Raw genomic sequence first — 22,892 nt, forward strand, 5'->3', positions numbered from 1 at the left:
AAAATTAATCTCAACTTTTTTTTATCAACACCTTCTAAAACACAACATCAGATCAACATAATCGCTAGAGTACAATCTATCATCTCTTGCCACGCAATGGTCTGCAATCAGTGTTGTCAGATATCATGTGCTCAATACTTTCACTCAACTGCTGGTTTACTGAAAAAAAACTGCTCTGCAATCCTAAAAAAACTTTTATTAAAGAAACATTAAAGGCTAAAATCCTCACCAATAATTAAATCCAAACAAATTCATAACAAAAACAAAAGGTACTTAGCCGAAAAAAACACGATCATATGAAGCGCTGTGTAAAAAAACAGGAGCACCCGAATCGCCAACACGGGCCCATGTTTCTGCATTACAACGCCCGTATCAAGGAAATAATTTATCTGAAATATAAAAAAGAAACACTTAATACAAATAAAACAAAAAGTGCAACCCACATAACTTTAAACAATTATAATATTGAATATAACATAATTCCTCCTCAGCCCTGAAGGGCATTTAAAGATGGCGATTAGCTCTGCTAGAACACACTTCATAAAAGAAGTTAAGCACCGCCCACCCCACAAAGACAATTTATAAACCAATCAGACTGAATCTTTGACATCTCTGGGACTGAAATCATCAGCATCCAACATACTGTTGCGACCGTCGCTGCTCGACGTCTCCACTCCACCCTCCTTACCACCTTGGCAACCCCCTCCTGCTCTAATGGAAGGTTGGCTGCCGCGGCGTCATTCTGCCAACTCCCTCCGGCATCCCCGGAGCGGCTCGACGCTGCAAACCGCCATGATTCTCAAGTCTAAGGGCTTACGCGCGGCGCAGCCCCGACTGATGCAGTGGCGCGAACCTCAGGGGGCGTCCCCCTGAGAAGATGTCATCCGTACCGATATATACGTCTCAGAAATTGCTAACTAATCGAGTTAGCAAGGGGTTACTCTACCTACGCTGCTCTGCCTCCTCAGACTTACCAGGGGTACCCGCACCTCGGGGGCCTCGCTCTCTTTGTTTTTCAGGTCACAGTCGGGAACCGGTACTCGCTCCTCGAGGGCCCTTGTTCCCGGACTGGTCGCTGAATACTTATTCTGCCTGGAAGTCATCGCTGCCTACTACACCAGTGAGTTATCTTCTCTCTCTCAGAGCTTTCCCTGGAACCCTTTCCAACACCTGGACTACTTCTAGAGACTATTGTGAGTGTTACCATCAAGGTTCTGTTCCTGAACTCTGCATACCCTGCCTATTCACTATATGCAGTAGGGATGTGAATCGAATTTTGGATGATTGAAAATATCGTACGATATTTTCAAAATCGTCAGAAATCGGGGGCTCCCCGAGACTGATAAGAAAATCCCACGATATTGTTCGTGGGGTTCTCTTATTGTTTTGGGGGAGGGCGGAAAAAAGGCACACAAAAATAATCCCTAAACCCACCCTGACCATTTGAAAACTAATTCCTTAGCTTCCCCCACCCTCCTGATCCCCCCCAAAAAACTTTAACAGGTACCTGGTGGTCCAATGGGGGTCCCGGGAGCGATCTCCCGCTCTCAGGCCGTCTGCTGCCACTAATCAAAATGGCGCCGAAGGCCCTTTGTCCTTACCATGTGACAGGGTATCCAAGCCATTGGCCGGCCCCTGTCACATGGAGGGAGCACTGGATGGCCCGTGCCATTTTTAAAGATGGCGCCGGCCATCCAGTGCTCCCTCCATGTGACAGGGGCCAGCCAATGGCACGGATATCCTGTCACATGGTAAGGGCAAAGGGCCATCAGCGCCATTTTTATTAGTGGCAGCTGACGGCCCGAGAGCGGGAGATCGCTCCCGGGACCCCCACTGGACCACCAGGTACCTGTAAAAGGTTTTGGGGGGCTGGGGGAAGCTAAGGGATTAGTTTTTAAAAGGTTGGAGTGGGTTTTTTGTTTATTGGCTCGGGCGCAGCCAATAAAAAAAAACAAACAAAAAAAACAAACCCGATCGGGCCGGACGAAAAAAAAATCACGACGTGAACCGGAATCAGAACCGAATCCGGTTCCGATTCACATCTCTAACATGCAGTTTCTCTACAGCTCAATTATCCAGGATTGCTGTTCCAGTACCTGAGGGGCTACAGCCCTGCCGGGCACTTCCAGCTCACTTCTGCCACCTCTGGTGGTTCAATATACTGTTTAATAAAAGAACTAGTGTGTGTCTGTCTCCATACTATGAGCCTGACCGGTGGTCCCTCTCAAGATCTTCTGCCACTGGCCCAAGGATCCATCCACAACTACCTCAAACACCAACACATACTACTAAATACTGCTACACAGGTTATTTAAAAATGGCCACCGGACTGGCTGAAATGCCAATACTGGCAAAAATAAAGGAGCCATTGTCCACACCTAGGAAGGGAGAAGCAACCAATCAAAAATAGCATCTAGCATCTGTCAGGGCTCACCCAAATACCATTGAGAAACAGTGCAAAATACACATATGGCTGGATTTTAAAAGGCCTGCACGTGTAAATCCCGGGGTTGATGCGTGTGGCCGGGCCTTGTGCACGCTGGGTGAATTTTCAAAGGGGCCTGGCCACATGCGTAAACCTCGGTATGAGCACAAGTGCCGGGCCTCATCAAAGGGGCGGGACGGGTTCGGGGTCTGGGTGGGGTGGGATGAGACAGAGGCCGGCTAGGCCAGCGGCTAATGGCCGCTGTCCCAGGGAAGCACACACTGGAAGCTGGACGACGCGTGTAAATTACTTCTGCTCCCAAGGAGGAGCAAGTAATGAAATGTTTCCTAACCATATCCCCCTTCAGACAACCGGCTGAGGGGGGATATGATAGAGGTATTTAAAATCATGAGAGGTCTAGAACGGGTAGATGTGAATCTGTTATTTACTCTTTCGGATAATAGAAAGACTAGGGGGCACTCTATGAAGTTAGCATGTGGCACATTTAAAACTAATCAGAGAAAGTTCTTTTACACTCAATGCACAATTAAACTCTGGAATTTGTTGCCAGAGGATGTGGTTAGTGCAGTTAGTATAGCTGTGTTTAAAAACGGATTGGATGAATTCTTGGAGGAAAAGTCCATTACCTGCTATTAATTAAGTTGACTTAGAAAATAGCCACTGCTATTACTAGCATCAGTAGCATGGAATAGACTTAGTTCTTGGGAACTTGCCAGGTTCTTATGGCCTGGATTGACCACTGTTGGAAACAGGATGCTGGGCTTGATGGACCCTTGGTCTGAGCCAGTATGGCATGTTCTTATGTTCTTAACATATAAGCTCTAACCAAAACAAAGTTGCTCTTATTAAAATTTGTTATCGTTTTATGTTGGCACATGTTTAAATTGTAATCTATACCAATTATATATTTTTTCTTATTGTGCCTTTATGTAAACAGTTGTGATGGTGAATTAACTTAACCACGGTATAGAAGAGTTTTTAAATAAATAAACAAAATAAATAAATAAAATTCAGGGCAGGTAGGTTAGTTTTAGGGGGTGGGGAGGAGAGGGGAGGGGGAAGGAAGGTTAGGCAGGGGGTTAGGGAAGTTCCCTCCCAGTCTGTGTGGAGTTTGCAAAATTATACCCCCCCTCGCAAGCATGGATTTTGCAAAATTACACCCCCCCCCCAATGCATGCGTGAATTATAAAATCCGGCGAGTATGTGGGCACAGCCATCCAATTTTATAACATGTGCGTGTTGGTGCACGCATATTATAAAATCAGTGGGTCCATATGTGCGCGCCGGGAAGCATGCACACATGGACGAGTGCGCATGTTGTTATAAAATCTACCCCATACTGTTTATCAATAAACAGACACATACAACAGAACCAGTACTGGCTTTAACATAAAGCCCAATTGATCGTCTTATTAAGACCAAAGGGATGCACACAATTTAATGGATGGATCCAACATTGTTCTTTTCTAATTTAGAAAAAAATCATAATCTTCACCATGTGAATGTGGTTCAATACATTCTAAGACTGCAAACAAAAAATCAGAAAAAGAATGATTTTTCAACAAACAATGGTCTAAGGGAGCTTCCACTCTGTCATGTGATGGAACTATGATGTTTGATCATCCTGGTTCTGAGAGCCCTCATGGTCTTACCCACATATATAAGCTGACAGAGACACCGCATAAAATCACAACACCCTTTGTGGCGCAGGAGATCAATGCCTACAATGGATATCATGATAAAGACTTAAATGGTAACACAGACCTCCAAAATGACTGACAACAGTTCTCTTTTATAGGCTTTGTATCACTGAGGATGGATAGCCATGTTTGGAAACTTCATGCACTGGATGAATCAATCATCTACAGTTCATGTGTTCCTTCAGTGAACTTTGCCTACCATTTTTGGATATTTTGATTTCTATTGAAGTGGGTAAATTTCATTTTATCATCTATAAGAAGTCTATAGACCGTAATACTCTTTTGGAGTACTCCAGTTGCTGTCCTCAGCATCTCGGAGATAATTAACCAGTAAGCCAGTTTTTTAGACTTACATTGTGTTCTTTTCAGATTACAAGGTCAAGGTGGCTCATATGAAACATGCCTATCCATCATCAATGAAACAAACTGAACATGGCTATCCATCGTCAATGAAATAAAGAGCCTATAAAAGAGCTAGATGGGTGAACTGAGACCTTTTGTTATTACCACAGTTTAGAGAAAAGCAACAGCGGAGCAGTCTGTACATTACCTTTTTCCCTTGCGATTTATAAGGTACAGCGAAGTATCAGGAAACATTGGCATGTTTTATGGTCCTTCTTTATTTTTCAGGAATTACCTGATTTTGCTTTTATTCATGGCAGGAACATCAGGTATATTGTGGTTAGATCAGAATTTCAGTGATAGTGACCAGACTCTGGTTTCCAGTCCAGCAGGACATTTTCCCTGTGGGAACTGTTTTTTTTTTTCAGCTAAGTACCTTTTTGTTTTTTGTTATGAGTTTGTTTGGATTTCATTATTGAAGAGGATTTAAGTCTTTCTTTAATAACAATTTTTCAGTATAAGGATTGTGGGATAGATTTTTTCAATGAAACCAGCAGATAAATGAAAGTATTGAGCACATGGTATCTGACACGGTTTTTGCAACCCATTGCATGACAAGAGATGGTAAATGGTACTTTACCGCTTATGTTGATCTGATGTTGTGTTTTACAAGGTGTTGATAAAAAAAAAATGTATGAGATTAATTTTTTTATTGAACTTTTATTATGAAGGATGGAATTATAGGATTTTGAACCTATTTGTTTTTTGTGATCGTTATTGAAGTTCTGCTCTTTTTGGGATTGGATTTTACAAGGATTTTTGTCAGACATTTTCCAGTAATTTTTGTTATCTTTCAGAGGACAAGAACAGAGGAATTATGCCAGAAGTTTGAAGAGAGAGACAGGAATTGAGTCATCCCATGGAGTGTTGGTGTGCTAAAATATAGAGAATGTTATGTCCTGGGTGGCAAAGTGAAAGGAGTAGCCTACAGATCTTGTCTGAGAGTAGAGAATAAGAAAAAGGCTGATGCAATACCATGTGCTGGCCACAGTGCATAACTTAGCACATGTTTTGGATGCGTGTCCATAACCTCCAATGCAAAACGGGGGTTAGCATGTCCAACACTCACGTCCGGTCAAACCGTGCATGTAGCTAATAGCGCTGATCACATGTAAATTCATGTTGATGAGGTTATTAGCTATTTCCCTCAATGCAAAAAACAAATAAATGTGTGCCCATAGTGCACATTTTTTACCTTCTTAAATTAACGCCTGCCCTGGAGCAGGCGTTAATTCTTGAGGCGCTCAAAATGTTTACAGTAAAGCAGAAGATACTGCGCTTCTGTAGTTCCTCCGACTTAATATCGTGGCGGTATTAAGTTGGAAGAACCGAAAAAGGAGACCCCCCCCCCCAAAAAAAAAAGTGTGACACCAGTCAAGTTAGGAAAAGGGATACTCAATTAACGAGCAGCCATTTTCCTAACCCGTGGCTGTTTACAGGTTAGGAAAATGGCCACTCGTGAAACTGAGCGTCCATTTTCCTAATCCGCTGACCTCTCCTGGGTGCCCGATGCCGAGGAGGCACTAGGAACGCAAAACTTTCCCTAGTGCCTCCTTTTTTACCGTGGCAGCTGATTGAAATATGAAATCGGGTGCCCAGGAGAGGTGGAGCGGTGCGCGTTGAGAGAGCAGGCGCTCAACGATGAGCGCCCGTTGAGCACGCACGAGAATGTATCTGTAGAGAACTGTGACCCTGTGATTAACTTGTGAATGGAGCTGCTTCACAACCTTTCACGTCACATCCACACAGGTCCAAGGAGTAAACTCAAGTGAGAAAATATATCCCAAATGAATCTGTTTCGGTAGTCCTAAGGATGGAAATGATGATCCCCAGAGTTTTTCAATGCTGGCTGGAAGGTGGGGAGCAGCCTTCTTGTTGTAACCAGTTCTTGCATTTCCATTTAACAATAACAGAGGACAGTCTGCCCTCTAGTGCAGGGAAGCAGGAAAAGAGGAATATGAATTATCGTTGATTGCAACTGGCTTTAAATTACCGTACCAATCACCCAAAAGGACTAATTTGTGGAGGGCACGCAATTCTGCCACTTCTTTTCAGACTAAAGCAGGGGGTGCTCTGTTGCAGCCTTCCCCCTTTAGGCAATCTGCAGGGAGGAGGAGCGGTGAGAGTGAGCCTGGAGCAGCTACTCTACTCCCTAATCCAATCCCTTCCCGTTCCCCCTCCCCTGTTCTTCTACAAGGAATAGGAGGAGAAGGAAGCAGCTGCTGCAGAGCCAAAAAAAAAAAAACAGACACAAAAAGGGATTACATTAACACAAGTTTGAAATTAGTGAGCAATAAAGCCAGTCGTCAAGGCTTCAGCCCTAGCCTGGACAAGCACTACAGCTCAAACGTGTGGCCATTTAGGAAATCCAGTTCTTTCTCCCACTCCAAAACAGAGCGGAGCTGCTGTGGTAAATCCTTTACAGCTCCCTTGCAGAAATGGAGCAGAGCTAGCGGAGGCAGGATCATTTCTGGGCCCCCCCTCAGACCCCAGAGAAAGCGGAGCTGCTGGGAAGTGCTGAAGAGACACAAGGTGAAAGCCTATCAATCCCACTGCTGCTGCTGGGTGTGAGAGAGTGACTGAATGAGTGTGTGTCTCTCTCTTTTACACTCAGTCACTCTCTCACACCCTTCCACCCTCCTCTACGCCACCCTTCCACTTCCTTTTTGTGTACAAATGAAGCCCTGAGGAAAACCTTACACAATACTTGTTCTGTAAGGATTATTATCCCTTTTGGGTGTTTAGTATATTAAACTTTCTGGTGTGTGTGTGTGTGTGTGTGTGTGTGTGTGTATATATATATATATGTATATATATATATATATATATATATATATAATCAGAAAGTCTGTATCAATCAAGCCTTAAGAACAGGGGTCATGATATGAAACTCCAAGGGGATGACTCAAGACTTTAAATTATATATATTGCATTGTATATTAAATATCAACCACTGAAATCAATTCATAGCAGTAATGCATAAAAATATAGTCTGAAGGTTTGGATAGCATAATGTGCTAATTAGATTTACTGCAGGGTGTTCTGACCTGTTAATAGGATAGTGATGAAAGAGTGGTGTAAAATAAATTAGTAATTTTGTCTTGCAATCTGCATTCCTTTCTTCCTGTCTTATTGAATCTGATCATAGTCCTATTTGCTATTATAACATAGATTGTACAAACTTAGGGGGTCATTTATCAAAATGCGCTAAGGCTTTTTCCCATGCGTTAAGGGCATAGCGCATGCAAAAAGCCCCGTTAACGCATGCGATAGGCCCTGAATGCATGCGAAAACGTGTTTACAGCATTCGATAGCACCATATTGTATGGTGCGATGCAAATATGGAAAATAGGAGGAATTAGGGGCGGGGAGTGTGCTGGGTTTGCCTGGCTGCGAAGAGCTATCGCACAGACTTTAACAGATTTTAACACCTTTTTGAATTGCGTTAGGCTGTGCGATAGCTGCCGTGACCGGGCGGTAAGGTTTTATCGCCTTGTGCGATGTCTCCCACAAGGCCTATTTCAATGAATTGAAGCTCCCAGAGCGTCCAGCTAGCCTTTGGGGACCGAGAGGGAGAGAGAGATGTTGAGAGCTTGATGTTGTCAGTTCATGCTAGGTTGAGTCCATCAAGCTAGGTTGAGAGAACATTGCCCAATTCTCATCTTGGAGTGAGTTTCCTCACTCTGAGGGTCATCAAATGTTCACAAAAGATCACTGTTTTGTTCGTACGTCTCACATTGAATGTCAAAGGGGCCCCAACCCCCTACACTGATACCTAACCCTCGAGTTACTAGGTGGGCCTACCATAGGGATACAAATACCTATTTAGGGAGATGACATTATGGCTAGTCTCTCTCTCTCTCTCTCTCTCTCAGTGGTGGCTGGAGGCTCTCCAGGAGCTTAAAACTACTAAACATGGTCCCCCCAGTGGTTATATGTGGGAAATACAACACGTCTGGCTCCTATTGCAAAGTCTGATAATGCTATAGCAATTTGCACTAACTTAGCTCTTCACATAGGTAATTAGCGCAAATTGCGATAAAATGAATATTTGCATAAACCATGCCCCTTTTGCGATACTTACCACATTTTGATAAATCCAGGCCTTAGATTGCAAGCCTACTGGGGATAAGGAAATACCTACAGTACCTGAATATAATCCACTTTGAAGCACTGAGAAAAGTGTGAAAAGTGGAATATTAAAAAAAAAAAAATTAAATAAATAAAAAAATATAAATACAAATTTTAAAAAATGGTTTGAAATTAAATTTAAAATGAAAGCACGAATAACAAAATTATTTTAAAAACATATGTAGGTAACCTTTGCTTTCCCTAACAGGAGTAGCAATCGGTTGTGGAGGTTCTGTGTAGAAATCAGTAAAGAAAAGTTTAGGTTTACCTCCCCTCATGTAGGAACAAGAGCTGGTGTGACCTAGCTATTTATTATCTCCAAGTGCCCTCTATCCTCATGGATCTTTAGTTCAGCTTCTGTTGAAACAGGTTGTGGATTTTAGTTTGGATTTTGCTGGAGAAGGAGCTTGTCTGCCTCCTGTCTTCTAAATGTTCTCCTAATTTATGAGAGAGGAAGTTTCCCATTTAGGGGTCAACCTCCCGTTTGACTTGCCTACCAACCTTGTTTTTGACTCTCTTAAGCCAAGCTTTGGCGAATTCCCCCCCCCCCCCCCCTTTATTGCAGTGTTATTGGGGCGTCTCTGTGTTCGAGGCTGGATCTGGGGTAAGTAAGACCTGCAGTGTGCTATCTCTCCTTCAGAGGATAAACCTGACAGTAACCTGATGCAGAGGAGTTTCAGCTTTGAATTAGCTGTCTTTTTGCATTATCTCCTCTGTTTTGAGGCAAGGAAGTTTTATTCCACTCTTCCTGCTTCCTGTTTGATTTTTCCCCTTTTGGGGTTCAGAGACTATTTTTTTGTTCCACTGGGAGCTGATGACCCTTGGTACTCAGGGCTCTGTAACCAAATCATTAGGAGAGTGGTGTCTTTCATTCTGAAAGAAAGAAACGTGTGGGGAAATTCATCTGGAGGAAAGGATCCTAAAAAATGGTACTAAAGGAAGGAAACTGAAGGATACTTAAGTAACTGTAACAAGAACTTTGTTGCTGCAGTACTGAGGGGGTCATTTTCGCGTGCGATACCTAGATCGGGGCAGGTTCTGGGCGGCGTCCGCACCAGAAGGGGAGGAGCCGGGGCAGCACTGTGGCGGATGCCGCGAAGACATCGCTGACGGCGAAAAGGTAAGGAGCCTTATCGCCGTCAGTAACGCGGCCAATAGCACCACCTTTCACGGTGGCGCTATTGGTTTGCGAAAGCCGGCAGCGATTGCGCCGAGGTGGTGCGATCACTTCCAGCTTTTGCAGGCCTGCCCCCCTGCAAGCTTAGAAAATCCAGGCCTAAGTAACACAGAAGGGAGAGTAAAGTGACCACCAGGCACTGCTTAAGAAGTTAAAGGATTCAAGTGGTTAGGGAGAGAATTAAATCTGGGACTAAGTTCTGATAAAATAGCGGGACTGTATTCTAACCACCCTCAGTGGGAAGAGCTGGGAAGTTCATTGGGGATTAAAGTGGGATTGAACTATTTTCAATCTGATAAATTTGAATTCATTGGGAAGGAGAAGGAATTTGATTTAAATAAAGTGCTTCCAGAGAAAAACAGAGACTTAGCTAAAGAAGTGGAGTCGAACGTTTTTCAGCAGACTTGGTCAGAGAAATATGTAGTTTTTTTGTTTTTTTTCAAAAGACCTGAGGGGAAATCCAAAGTGGGTCTGCCAGTATCCACAGTGCGCCCCCATTCAAATGTTCCTAGATCTGAAGCAGATGTTTCTACAAAAATGGAATTTCTTTAAAAAAAAAAAAAAAAAAAAAAAAAAGCATAATTCTGTTACTGACACTACCTAGATAATGTGGCAAATTATTCCTAACATAATTCGTGTGTACTCGGAATTTGTACAATGCTGATAGCCCAGACAAATAGTGATCTCACTGACCAGATTTGCTTATCTGATTGTTGCATCTAGCCTTGCTGAAATGCTTCTCGTGAGTGTGAGTGTGTGTGTGTGTTTGTGTGTGTGTTCTGTGTGGAACATTCTGTAAGGATGGGAAGTAGTAACGTAACGTTGCTTTGAGGTCTGCCACTTTTCACTAATGTTCATTCTCTTTCAGGTCAGCCAACTTTACCTCAGCACCTCCGGGAAGCTGTGCGCCTCCCTCCCGCCACACGTCTTTGCTTGCGCAGAGCGAGCACACCACATGCTTTTCCGAGAGCAGAGGCCTCAGTGCTTTATCCTCAGGTAAAGCAGATCTCTCTCTCTCCATTCAATGATTTATGAACTGTGCCGCCAGAAACGTTTTTCTCTAGGGACCCCATAAGCAAGATTGAAGGGGGTTTTTTTGCTATCGATTTCTGCTTATGTATTCATCAATTTCTAGTAGCTATGAATGTCAAATATGTTACAGTGCTGCCATCTACGCATGAATATGTTTATTTATATAAAGGGCTAATAAACTCTTAGAGAAATGGCAATTAGTTTGCATATAGAGCAGTGGCACATGTCAACTGAAAACTCAGGTAACATCCTATATAATTTCTAGAGCTATCACGTTACGTTGGACTACATTTCCCTGTGGGGAACAATTACCAGTTGTATTGGAATGCATCATAGAGCATTAACTCCTAGCACAAAATTCTGAGACACCTTTTCCATTGTACTGTATCACTTATGGATCTCTACTTTCTAGTCATTCATTTTCAAGTACACCGGTTCTCCTTCCAAAGACCTACTCCAGAAGCGCGTTCTGTACTTCTAATACTGTTGTATTTTAACTCCTTAACTCTGTTTAACATGTTTTAAATCCCTTTGTCTAGAGCAGCACTTCAATATGGCACTCCTACTTTCAGAACCGCCCCCAGCACGTGATTTGCATTTGCAAGTGGATGTGTAGAGATTTCTGCAAGCATTTTATGGTGCTGCACAGTTTAGATATTACATTGTGTTTTCTGCCCCAAAAGCATAAGCATATGATGAAGTAAATATGTATTTTTCCAATGTCAGACGATGCTTACTTTCGCTACTTTTTTTATATGCGTATATGTGTATATTTTACAAAGATGTGTATCGTACCGGCAATTGTTTCTGGTTTGGTTTTCGTAGAACCGCAAGAAATTTTGTTTCCCGCGGTTCTGACCAGTTTTTTTTTTTCGGCTGTCCCGATCCAAAAAAAAAAACCCCACCCCGATCCTTCAGATTTAATTATTTACAATCCCCCACCATCCTTCCCCCTCCCCCCCAAACTTGCCTAAAGTCCCTGGTGGTCCAGCGGGGGTCCCGGAAGCAATGTCCCCCTCTCGGGCCGTCGGCTGCTACTAATCAAAATGGCGCGCTGATAGCCCCTGTCACATGGTAAGGGCAAAGGGCTATCGGTGCCATTGGCCGGCCCCTGTGACATGGTAGGAGCAATGGCCGGCACCATCTTAAAAAATATGGATTTATAGTATTCTGAAAATATTTACTTGTATGTACTTGGACTCACTATTTTGCCGATACCTCCACCAGTTCATTCAGTCCTTCTCCAGCTCACCTAGATCCTCTAGCACGTCACCTGAGCCCCCATCAGTTCAGCCAGACCTCCCACCCAAAAATTGTTGACAAAAGACAAGTCAGATTTCAACTGTAGAAAATCCAATAGCAAGTGTAAAAATGTTCAGAAAATTCAGTAATCTATGGACATAGGGACGGTAACTTTTAAACAGCCACACGGGGAAAGGTACGCGTGTATGGCGGCTTGCACAAATGGACAAGGCCATTGGATAACATACGTGCATATATGTGTGCGCAATTTTGTATGAAAGCATGCTTGTGCATGCAAATTCCGGTTCTACTACATAAATGGGGGGATGTTTTTAGATATGCGTGCCGACGCAATTGCCAGTTCCCTCAGTCTGTTCCCAGTTCACCCAGGCAAAGGCCCCCGACTTCCTAAACCCCCCCTCCCCCCCACTTACCCTTCGTCCCTTTTTTACCCTATTAACCCTGACCCTTCAAATCCTGCTGACTAGCCCTGACTTTTTTAATTTTAAAATGTACACGCCATCCATAGCAGAAGTAAAGTTATGCGGTAGGGGACCCTGGCACGCACTTGAGTGTGGGTAAATACTTATGCGCACGTTTCAAGTGACCTTCCTGGAATGCCCGTGTCCTGTCCATGCTCCGCCCAGACCGCTCCCGTGCCCCGCCCATTTTGTGCGCGTTCCAGGAGATACGCGTGTACTCGGGCGCTTCTTAATATCTGGGCAGTGTGTGTGCCGGCCTGAGACATGCACGTATCTCCCAGCTTTGGCAGGCAGAAGGCTTTTAAAATTTCATCTTGTATCTTTTTCAAAATAGGCTCTTGCATATGTATTTCCGGGTCCCACCCTGGAACACCCACTGGACTCCTCCTTTTTCCCCCTGACAAAATATATGCGCCATATTGCAAGTTACATGCGGACTTGGATTTGTCAATAGGCACTAGGGATGTGCAGACCAAAAGTTTATGTCCATAAGTCGAAAGGGGGGGTCAATTTCGGTCAATATGGATATATGGAGAATTCCATAAGTTGAGTCTATGTCCATACGTGCACCGATTCCCTAAATAAAAATTTAAACCCCTCACCCTCCTTAATCCCCCCCCCCCAAGACTTACCAAAGCTCCCTGGTGGTCCAGCGGGGAGTCAGGACGCCATTTCTGTACTCCTTTGCGAGGAGCACGTGACGGCGTCACGTCGGAGTGACGAGGACGTCACGTGATTCCCCGCGGGTTCGCTCTGGGACCCTCGTTGGACCCAAAAGGAACTTTTGGCCAGCTTGGGGGGGTCAGGTGGAGGTGGAGGTATCGGCAAAATAGTGAGTCCAAGCACATACATGTAAATATTTTCAGAATACTATGAATCCATATTTTTAAGATGGTGCCAGCCATTGCTCCTACCATGTGACAGGGACCAGCCAATAGCACCGATAGCCCTTTGCCCTTACCATGTGACAGGGGCTATCAGCGCCATTTTGATTAGTGGCAGCCAACGGCCCGAGAGGGGGACATTGCTTCTGGGACCCCCGCTGCACCACCAGGGACTTTAGGCAAGTTTTTGTTTTGTTTTTTTTGGGGGGGGGGATTGTAAATAATTAAATCTGAAGGATCGGGGTGGGTTTTTTTTTTCAGATCGGGACAGCCGAACCCCCCCCCCCCCCCCCCCCCCAAAAAAAACGGGTCAGAACCGCGGGAAGCGAAAACCAAACCGGAAACAATTGCCGGTACGATACACATCTTTGTAAAATATACACATATACGCATATAAAATAAGTAGCGAAAGTAAGCATCGTCTGACATTGGAAAAATACATATTTACTTCATCATACGCTCATACTTTTGGGGCAGAAACACAATGTCATATCTAAACTGTGCAGCACCATACAATGCTTGCAGAAATCTCTACACATCCACTTGCACATGCAAATCACGTGCTGGGGGCGGTTCTGAAAGTAGGAGTGCCATATTGAAGTGCTGCTCTAGACAAGGGGATTTAAAACATGTTAAACAGAGTTAAGGAGTTAAAATACAACAGTATTAGAAGTACAGAACGCGCTTATGGAGTAGGTCTTTGGAAGGAGAACCGGTGTACTTGAAAATGAATGACTAGAAAGTAGAGATCCATAGGTGATACAGATCAATGGAAAAGGTGTCTCAGAATTTTGTGCTAGGGTTAATGCTCTATGATGCATTCCAATACAACTGGAACTTTTGGCCAGCTTGGGGGGGTCAGGAGGCCCCCCCAAGCTGGCCAAAAGTTCCTTTTGGGTCCGAGGGTCCCGGAGCGAACCCGCGGGGAATCACGTGACGTCCGTGTCACTCCGACGTGACGCCGACGTCACGTGCTCCTCGCAAAGGAGTTCAGAAATGGCGTCCTGACTCTCCGCTCGACCACCAGGGAGTTTTGGTAAGTCTTGGGGGGGGGATTAAGGAGGGTGAGGGGTTTAAATTTTTATTTAGGATCAACAATCGCGATTTCCAACGTATTCAACATAGCTATGTTGAATAAGTTGGAAATCCGATCGTTTTCGCCTCATCACTTTTTTAAGTTAAAAAACAAAAATAAGTTGCGTTTTACCTATAAGTTCAAAATGAATGCACACCCCTAATAGGCACACTAGGCCTGTGCCTGCCTTACGGCTGTGCTGAATCCCACTCAGCAGAGAACAGCTCTCTGCTCCTGATCCGGTCCCTCCCAGGCGTCTTGCAAGGAACAAGGGGGGGGGGGGGGGGTGAGCCTGGAGCAGACAAAACAAAAGGGAATCCTTTTGAGGAGGATGTGGTGATGGGGTGCGGGTGGAGGGCAGTGGAAAGAGTGAGGAGGAAGCAGGGGATCAGCTGGAGGATGTGTGTGTGTGATAGAGAGAGAGAGAGGGGAATGGGGGAGGGAGGCAGTGATTTTGAATGAGAGAGAGGGGAAGGGATTGGTGTTGGGTGTGCGGTTGTCTATGCCAGATAGGGTGAGATGCTAGTGAGGGGGAGCAGGACCAGAGAACAGTAAATGACCCTTGCTTCCTCCTCACTCTTTTCCACTGCCCCCCACCTGCACCCCATCACCACATCCTCTCTCTTTTGGTCTTGGGTTCTGTCTCCTAGATCCAGAAGCCTCTGATCCTTCCTACCTCCCCCTCCTTCCCAGGTCCTGAAACTGTCCCCTTGACATCTCCCACCACCTGCTCTCTCCCCTCCCTCTCCTGCTCCTCATCCCATCACAGATTTCTGATTCCTTCCCGAACCACCCACCATCTTCCCTATATCAAGTTCTTCCCATTTCTGACTCTCCCTCCCTGTCTCTCCCCATCCCCGGTCTTCTCACCCTCCTCCCCATCTTGGAGATCTCCTTCCTGTACTGATACTTGAGATGTCTTTTTTCCTCGCTCAAGAAAAGATTAATTATATAGAAACAAGCAAGGTTTGTAATGTAATATAAAAGATGGAAATATCTGTCAATGTACTTCAGAGTTTTCACATTTTTGCCACAGAATCTGTCCCTTAGCCTGAGCAGTAAACTCCAGGGGCTGTGTCTTACGCCTTCTCCTGTTGCCTGACTTTACTGGGGGAATGGGCAGAGCGCAGCAGCAGAATCACTGCCTAGGGGCAAGCAAAATCCTAAATCCGTCACAGAGTACATGCATACTATTGAAATGTATAAAATCGCACATACGCACGTACATGTTACTTATGTGCGTAAATACTGGTTTTACATGCAAATCTCCTTTGAAAATTCGCCCCCTAATGAGCATCTCTAATCCGGCAGTGAATGTGCATTCATCACTGTCTGTACTCAGTGCTGTATGTTTTCACATGTTAGTGAGTTCCATGTTAGTCATACGGAGGTCAATATTCAGAGCCATTTAGGTGGACAACTTGAAGTTATCCATCGAAATGGCAAGTTTTGGGATATTCAGGCAGTTATCCGGCTAAGTTCTAATTTAGTTGGATGAATAAAGTGATGATTCTGGGGCATGACAAAAGTATCCAGCTAGCAGCTTATAGCTGGTTAATTTGCTCTCCTGTAAAAAAAAAAAAAAAAAAAAGCCACAAAACACATACAGGCCTAAACTTGTTCCCCTGCCTCCCACTCATCCAAGCTCTAAAGGTCCCGTGGGGCCGAACCCGCTGCCCCCTCCCCAGTGAACCCCCCATCTCAATGTTTTAAAAAATATATATATATTAGGGCTGGGAGTTATTGACAGGCAATCCCCCCCCCCCCCCCCCACACCCCGCTCCCGGTTCCCATTATTTTTTCTTAACATATTGTTCTCTCCAGGCTCCCCCTCATCACCCACCCCAACACTTACCCTTCACCTTCCCCTGGGCTTTAAATTGTAGTAAATCCTCCAGCCTGGATGGCGGTAGCGTGCTACCATGATGGCAGGCCCGGCGCATTTTGCCCTTGCTAGGCTGCTATGATAGGAGCGTCTGCATATCAGATGCACGCGGCTTATGTCTACCCCCAACACACACACATATGTTTCCCTACACATGAATATATATGCAATCCATTGAAGGCACGTACTTTTCCAACCTGTTTTAAACACATACATACATACATGTATTTTAGGTAAGAAAAATTGCGACTTGCTCGCATAAAACCCTGTTTACATGAATAAACTGACAAATGTACGCATTAAGACGGTAACTTTTAAACTTCGTGTGGGGGCACATGTGTGTGCGTTTGGAACTTAGCCTGCGCCCAGGGATGCGGCCATTTTATAACATTCACGTGCAAATGCGTGCATGTTATAAAATAGCCTGACCATTCTCACATGTGCGCACAATTTTACGTGGACGCGCACCTACGAGTGCAAATACTGCTTCTACTGCCTAAGTGGGGGAATTTTAAAACACACACACGTGCCGACACCATTACTGGTTTTCCAAGTTCATTCCCGGTTCGCCCAGGTAAGCAATAGGACGTCCAAACCCCCCTAGTTTAATAGCCTCCCTTCTCCCCTTTTAGCCCTGACCTTTAAAACCCCGCTGATCTGCCCAGAATTTTTTGTTTTACAATTTATACATCGTCCATAGCAGAAATAAAGTTCCACAGCAGGGGGCGCCCCAGTGCATGCCAGCACGCATAATTATTTTTGCACACAGTTTGAATGCAAGAATGGGCAGGGCAATGGGCATGATCTGTATTAATACTTGATAGCTGAGTTTCAAATGTTATAGCTCAAGCAGATACCCCTGGTCACTTGTTTTGTTTTTCTTTTTTTCATGTTCTTTTTATCAACAGAAACTGCAGCTTTTGTTTATATTGAACAGTATTTGCTAGAAAGGCTGTGATCCATGTAGAAATGGAATCACCAGTTGATTAATCTGCTTTCCTACTTTACCAGTATGTTGATGTACTGAGGTTTCTCAAATAAAGGGGCCCTTGTGCTAAGTATTTTTGCCTTAGACAAAAAAACTAGGAAAATCCTCTAGCAGATCAGGCGCAAGTTTCCAAAACAAATAATTGAGATATGGAATGACCTGAGGGTACAGCACTAATTGCTTCATGCTACGGTCATTTGTTCAGCGATGGGATTGCCTTCCAGAATTAGTAAGGGATGAATGATGCGTACGAGAGGAAGGAAAACAGTTCAGAAAAAGAGCTATCAAGTGGAGCAGCACCCGCTCTGTTAGATACCAACTCTTATCCAATAGGAAAAGTGTAAAAAGCTATAACGTTGTAGCTCGCATGGGACTTTCTTCCGCCAACAGGGAAACTCTATGCAGATAAACTATCTCGTTGCTAATAGAAGTGTCAGAATCAAGTGACTATTCAGTACTGTGTGCGGACAGATGGAAGATCATACGATCCGAGGCAAAGGAAACTTGGCAGAACGATACTGAGAGTGCTATTTGCCTTAGTTGCAAGCAGCCTGATCGTGAAGAATTTCCAAGCACATCTTGAGAGAGTGAAATCATATCTAACATTCTCGGCCTGACAGTGATGTTCGTTTTTGTCATGGCTTGTGCAAAACCAACTCCCAAAGCTAGCCACTTAGGGCTTGATTGTCAAAGTGACTTGCATACTTAAAACCCATTTTTTGCACATAAATGGTGCTTTGAAAATCAATTAGAGGGTCATGCCTAAAAAAGTTGGGGCGAAACCCTATTTCGCACATACTTTTAGCCACACGAAGACTCCAGGCGGCACAGCCAGGGTGGGGAACGCGTTTATATGCATGTTTTTGTTTTCCAAAAGGATGCCTGTAAATGTGTTTGCAGAAAGTCATACAGGATGAGGAGCAAGGTTAACTTTCTGTGCATATGTGTAAGCACATACCAGGACCACCCATGAGATTTCAAAGTGAATTTATGTGACTAAGTCTTGCTTTGAAAATTTGAACTACAGTCTGCAGGTAAAAATGCAGGATGCAAGATAGCAATGAATGGGAGATTGAAGGGCACGTAGACAGTAACACCACTTCAATCACTGTCTATCTGCACTTCCACCAAATATTGTTGTTTTGACTGAAATGAATAATCCAATAAGCCTAGGAGATGTTACTAACACAGAAATATCTTTTAGTTCATACCTCAAAGCATGTGGAAACAATGGCCATAATTACTGAAAGGACAGTTTTTCATTTTCTCCCTTGTAAAATCATACTGTGTGTGAACTGCCATGCATGCAGGTAGAGGTGGTGATCCACCTGGCATTGATCTTGCCTCAACTATTTTAACAGATTTTAGTTGAGAAAGAAAACCAAAAAACAATACATCACCCAGGGGCATTCATTTGTTTAAAAATAAATGGTAATCTGAACCAAAAATGGCCATTTTAGATTCATTTTGTTAAATCCAAAACAAATGGGGAAAATGGCCCTGAAAACAGCAAACATTTTCATTTTGGAAAATAGTGAACAAAAAATCGCCCCTCCCCAAAATAAAATTCAGGCCAAAAAAAATGACCCAAAAATTGAAAAATGAAAAAATATGAAAACTTAGATCGTGCACATCCTAATTCTACCAAAATATCAAGTTCTGGTTTCATGAAATTGCTCAATAGTTCGACTGCTAAGGCAGCAATCTCTCTCAAGATTAGCTTCCAGTTAGCCATGGTCACAAATTATACCCTGGATAACAGTTTCATTACAAGCTTTAGTCACCTGTTGGACAAATTGTTAATCTGTGTAAAATTAGTATGTGATTATTAAATGCATTGTCTGCTTTTCTATCTGTCTCAATGCACTCAAAATTATTCTGAGATGGGCGGGCAGTTGCAGTTGTACATCGAAAGGGATGGAGGAATGCTTCTTGGTGGAGAGGTATTGGGAATATGTCTCTGTAGTGGGGGAAGCTTCTTGGATGGGGAATGTCTTGCTGAGCAGGGGTGGGGGATGGTACTCGGAATTTAGGAAGGTAGAAAAATAATGTTCACTGTACTTCATGGAAAAGGAAATCCTTCTTGCTTACTGGCTTTTTCATTTTGGGCCGGCCAGCATGTGGGATTTTGTTGCTACTGTGAGCACGTGAAAAAATGTAACACCTCTGATCGCATGGAGGTGTTAAATATTTGCCTTTATCAAATTCATTGTAAGAAGCAAAAGGAAGCTACATTCCATGTTATTTCCTGTGGGCCTGTTAGAACTTCAACTGCATAATACAACTCTCCTTTGGTTACATGCATATTTTTAGTATTTACACATTAGTGTGATTGGGGACCATCTTAATATCCATACAGATGCAGATGAGCCTTAATATTCATGTTAAACTTTATTGCATAGGCGCCAACAAGCTTGATTTACTAAGCTTTTCTCTTATAGACACAGAATGAGGGAAAAAGCCTGAGCCCTGGGGTTTCCCTTTATTGCAGCCTTTAAAAATGAATCCTCAATAAGCACCTCGTTATATGTAAGCCGTCTCTTCTTCCAACTTCATTTTCCAGGGGAGAAAGTGGCTCTGGGAAGACAGAAGCTAGCAAGCACATCGTGAAGCATCTGGCGAGCAGATTCAGCTCCAGCACCCATTCGCTCAATGCAAAGATAAAACATGTAAGTATGTTCGGAAAATGCTTTCCAGCTCAGCAGGGGCATGCCAATTACATTTCTCTAAACCAAAATGAAGTAGTTGAAAGAAAAGGATGATTGTTCATTGAAAAGTTCACATCCCAAAAGGAATTCTGAACCACTGAAGTCAAAATTTAGAGGCCGCCATTCTGCGTCAGTACATTTTTGGTAGTACGACTATTCTTAAATGTGGTTCTGCTAAAAGAAATGTTCATTGTATTTCTCTGTTGTGCACAAATGGTATTTAAGGAAGTGAAAACAAGGAGAAAGACGTGCACGGTATACATTTCTCTCTGGGCAAATAAGGACAATAGGTTTGCATAAACTTTGCAGGAAACCTTTAACAATGCAAAATCTTTCAAACCAAAGGTTGAAATCTTGACCGAAGGTTTATGCAAACAAGGCTCAAACCTTATAGTATAAGGTACAATTTTTCAAACAGCCCATATAATTGTAAATTGTATGGATGGCTTTCACATACATAAATTACCCACATTTTCAAAGAAAAATAATTCAGAGTTAGAATTTCCCACACAACTTGCACCTACTCTTTTGTCTGGGCAGTCAAGAAGGGAAAAATGCCCATGCACTTTTGAAAATGTCATGTATGTGCACTGTTTTCCTACCCTGACTTCAATATGCCCAAAGGGAAAGACCCTTTATATCATTGTGAACTCTGCATGGAGTTCTAGCCAAAATAAGGGAGGACAATTTATAAACAGGTTAGTTTACACAGGTAAATTGCTATTTCTACTTGTAAATAGCTTTGATAACTGCCCTCAGTAATAAGAAAGGGACACTCTGGGAACAGCTTTCATAATGGTAATAGAGCATGCAGCTCGTTAATACAATATCCCTGTGGAAGGAAGCTCATTTTCAAAAAGAAACCCTCATGCAGGGTTTCCTTTTGAAATGTGGCCAGTCACAGATGAGTAGGTACAGCGTTTTTGTAGAAAGTAAATAGGTTCAAAAGTAAAGCCCTGTGTATTCTTTACCTCCCCCAACCCTCTCTACCCCATCTCTGCTCCTTTTATTTGAGCAGGTTAAACATGATCTTTCAGTGCCAGAACCAGTCTTTTCTGCATCCAGGGATAATATTTAGAATTAATGCCCCTCCCCACCGAACTTACTAGACCAAAAAAGTACTCTGGTGCTGAGTCCTAACCCAAGCCAGCCCAGTGCCAAGGTCTAGGCATAACTCCAGGCTAGGCCTGATGCTGAGGCTTATCCCTGGGTCAGACCATGGTACCAAGGCCTATCCCTGGGCTGGGCCCCCAGAACCAAGGCCTAGCTCTGGGATGGGCCCCAGTACCAAGACCTCATCCTGATCTGCACCCTGGTCCAGCACCAGAGCCTAGCCTAGTGTAGTGGCCTAGCCTGGCTAAACCGGGCTGGACCAGGTCTTTCAGAAATGCAGATCCCCATGAGCTCCCAGTTCAACCCCTATTACTCTTTTCCTAGATCCTGTGATGAAATGTGCAGGACTGATTTTCAATCATTCCTGCCCTGTTCATAGCACTTTAAAAATGACACAGTTTGCCTGGTGATGGTACGAAAGCAACATTACTTTGGCATTTTCCTTCATTGTCACTGGCACCATTTTATTGCACAACCATAGAAATGTATGGCCATGCTTTAAAATAGCGCTGGCCATGCTGGTCACTTCAACATCATCCTTAGTCAGATAGCACAATTTATAATGTCTTGGATCTGGTGAGAGGAACGGCATTGCCATCTCTGGGAAGGGGATAAGAGAGGGCTGGGGTGGGAGTTCCCTGGCCCTAGCATTTCTAAAAGATCCAACCAGGCCTGCTACTTGCAGACTCTGGGACTAGACTGCAGTATCAGGCCTGACCCAGTGCTATGTCCCAGTGCTGATCCTGGCTCGTTTAATCCCCAGTACTGTGCCCAGCACAGGGCTGGGCTGTGTTACTGGTCCTTGTTAGGCCCTGGCTCTGGGTCCAGCCCAGGGCTAGGCATTGACAATGGGGCTAGGCCTTGGCCTTGGGCCCAGCCCAGGATTAGGGCTTGGTACCAGGGATAGGTCTCCTTGCCAAACCTCACCTGAGGCTAGTTCTCAGAATGAGGTTAGGCCTCGGCATTACGTCTAGGCAATGGCTGGACCTCAGCACTAGGCCCAACCCATGGTTAGGCCTTTGAAGCCTGGGCTCTGCCCAAGACTAGGTAGGTCTTGGCACGGGCTATTCCTTTAAACTTTGCCTATGGCTAAGCCTTGGAACTGGAGCTAGATCTCAGCATCAAGCCCGGGCCAAGGCTAGACCTGGTTCCTGGCCCAGCCCATGGCTAGGCTTTGGGGCAAACCCAGCCCAGAAATAAGCCATGGCTTCTGGTCTGGCAAGGTAACAATGCCCAGTCTGGGACTAGTCCCACAAAGCAGACCGGAAGAAGGTCTGTCGGAACCAGAAGGCTAAGGCGACTGGTCTGTCTTGCTTCTGTTTACAGTCTGGGACTAGGACATGATGCTGAGCCACAGGATGCATGTTTTATTTCTTAATGCAACGAATACAAAAATCGCCCAAAATTTATGGTGGTTTTTGTTGGAAGCTATTTTCAGTTTCTTCCATTTAGAATGAACAGAAAATTGACTTATTTTTGCCCTACAAACATATTCCTTGCAAAACTATGATTCTGCGGTTTCTAACTTGAATTTACTTCCCAACTAAAATCCCTCCGGGTTTAGGGGGCAGCTTTAGAACTTCCTCCTTGGGAATTTTCTATAATGTTAGGATGGTGGATCAAGTTT

At 44.1% G+C, this 22,892-nt stretch overlaps 1 protein-coding gene across 1 annotated transcript in view; it reads left to right on the forward strand.

Annotated features, from left to right (window-relative positions):
• The window catches only part of LOC115092484 (unconventional myosin-XVI-like), a 334,559-nt gene that overhangs the window by 266,198 nt on the left and 45,469 nt on the right, over window positions 1-22,892 (forward strand). Inside the window, exons 13-14 of the mRNA XM_029603324.1 lie at window positions 10,725-10,852; window positions 20,008-20,113. Of these exons, the coding sequence (XP_029459184.1) occupies window positions 10,725-10,852; window positions 20,008-20,113 (234 nt within the window). The remainder of the gene's footprint in view (window positions 1-10,724; window positions 10,853-20,007; window positions 20,114-22,892) is intronic.

This window comes from Rhinatrema bivittatum, chromosome 5 (assembly GCF_901001135.1).
Source record: "Rhinatrema bivittatum chromosome 5, aRhiBiv1.1, whole genome shotgun sequence".
In the NCBI taxonomy this organism is placed as follows: domain Eukaryota; kingdom Metazoa; phylum Chordata; class Amphibia; order Gymnophiona; family Rhinatrematidae; genus Rhinatrema; species Rhinatrema bivittatum.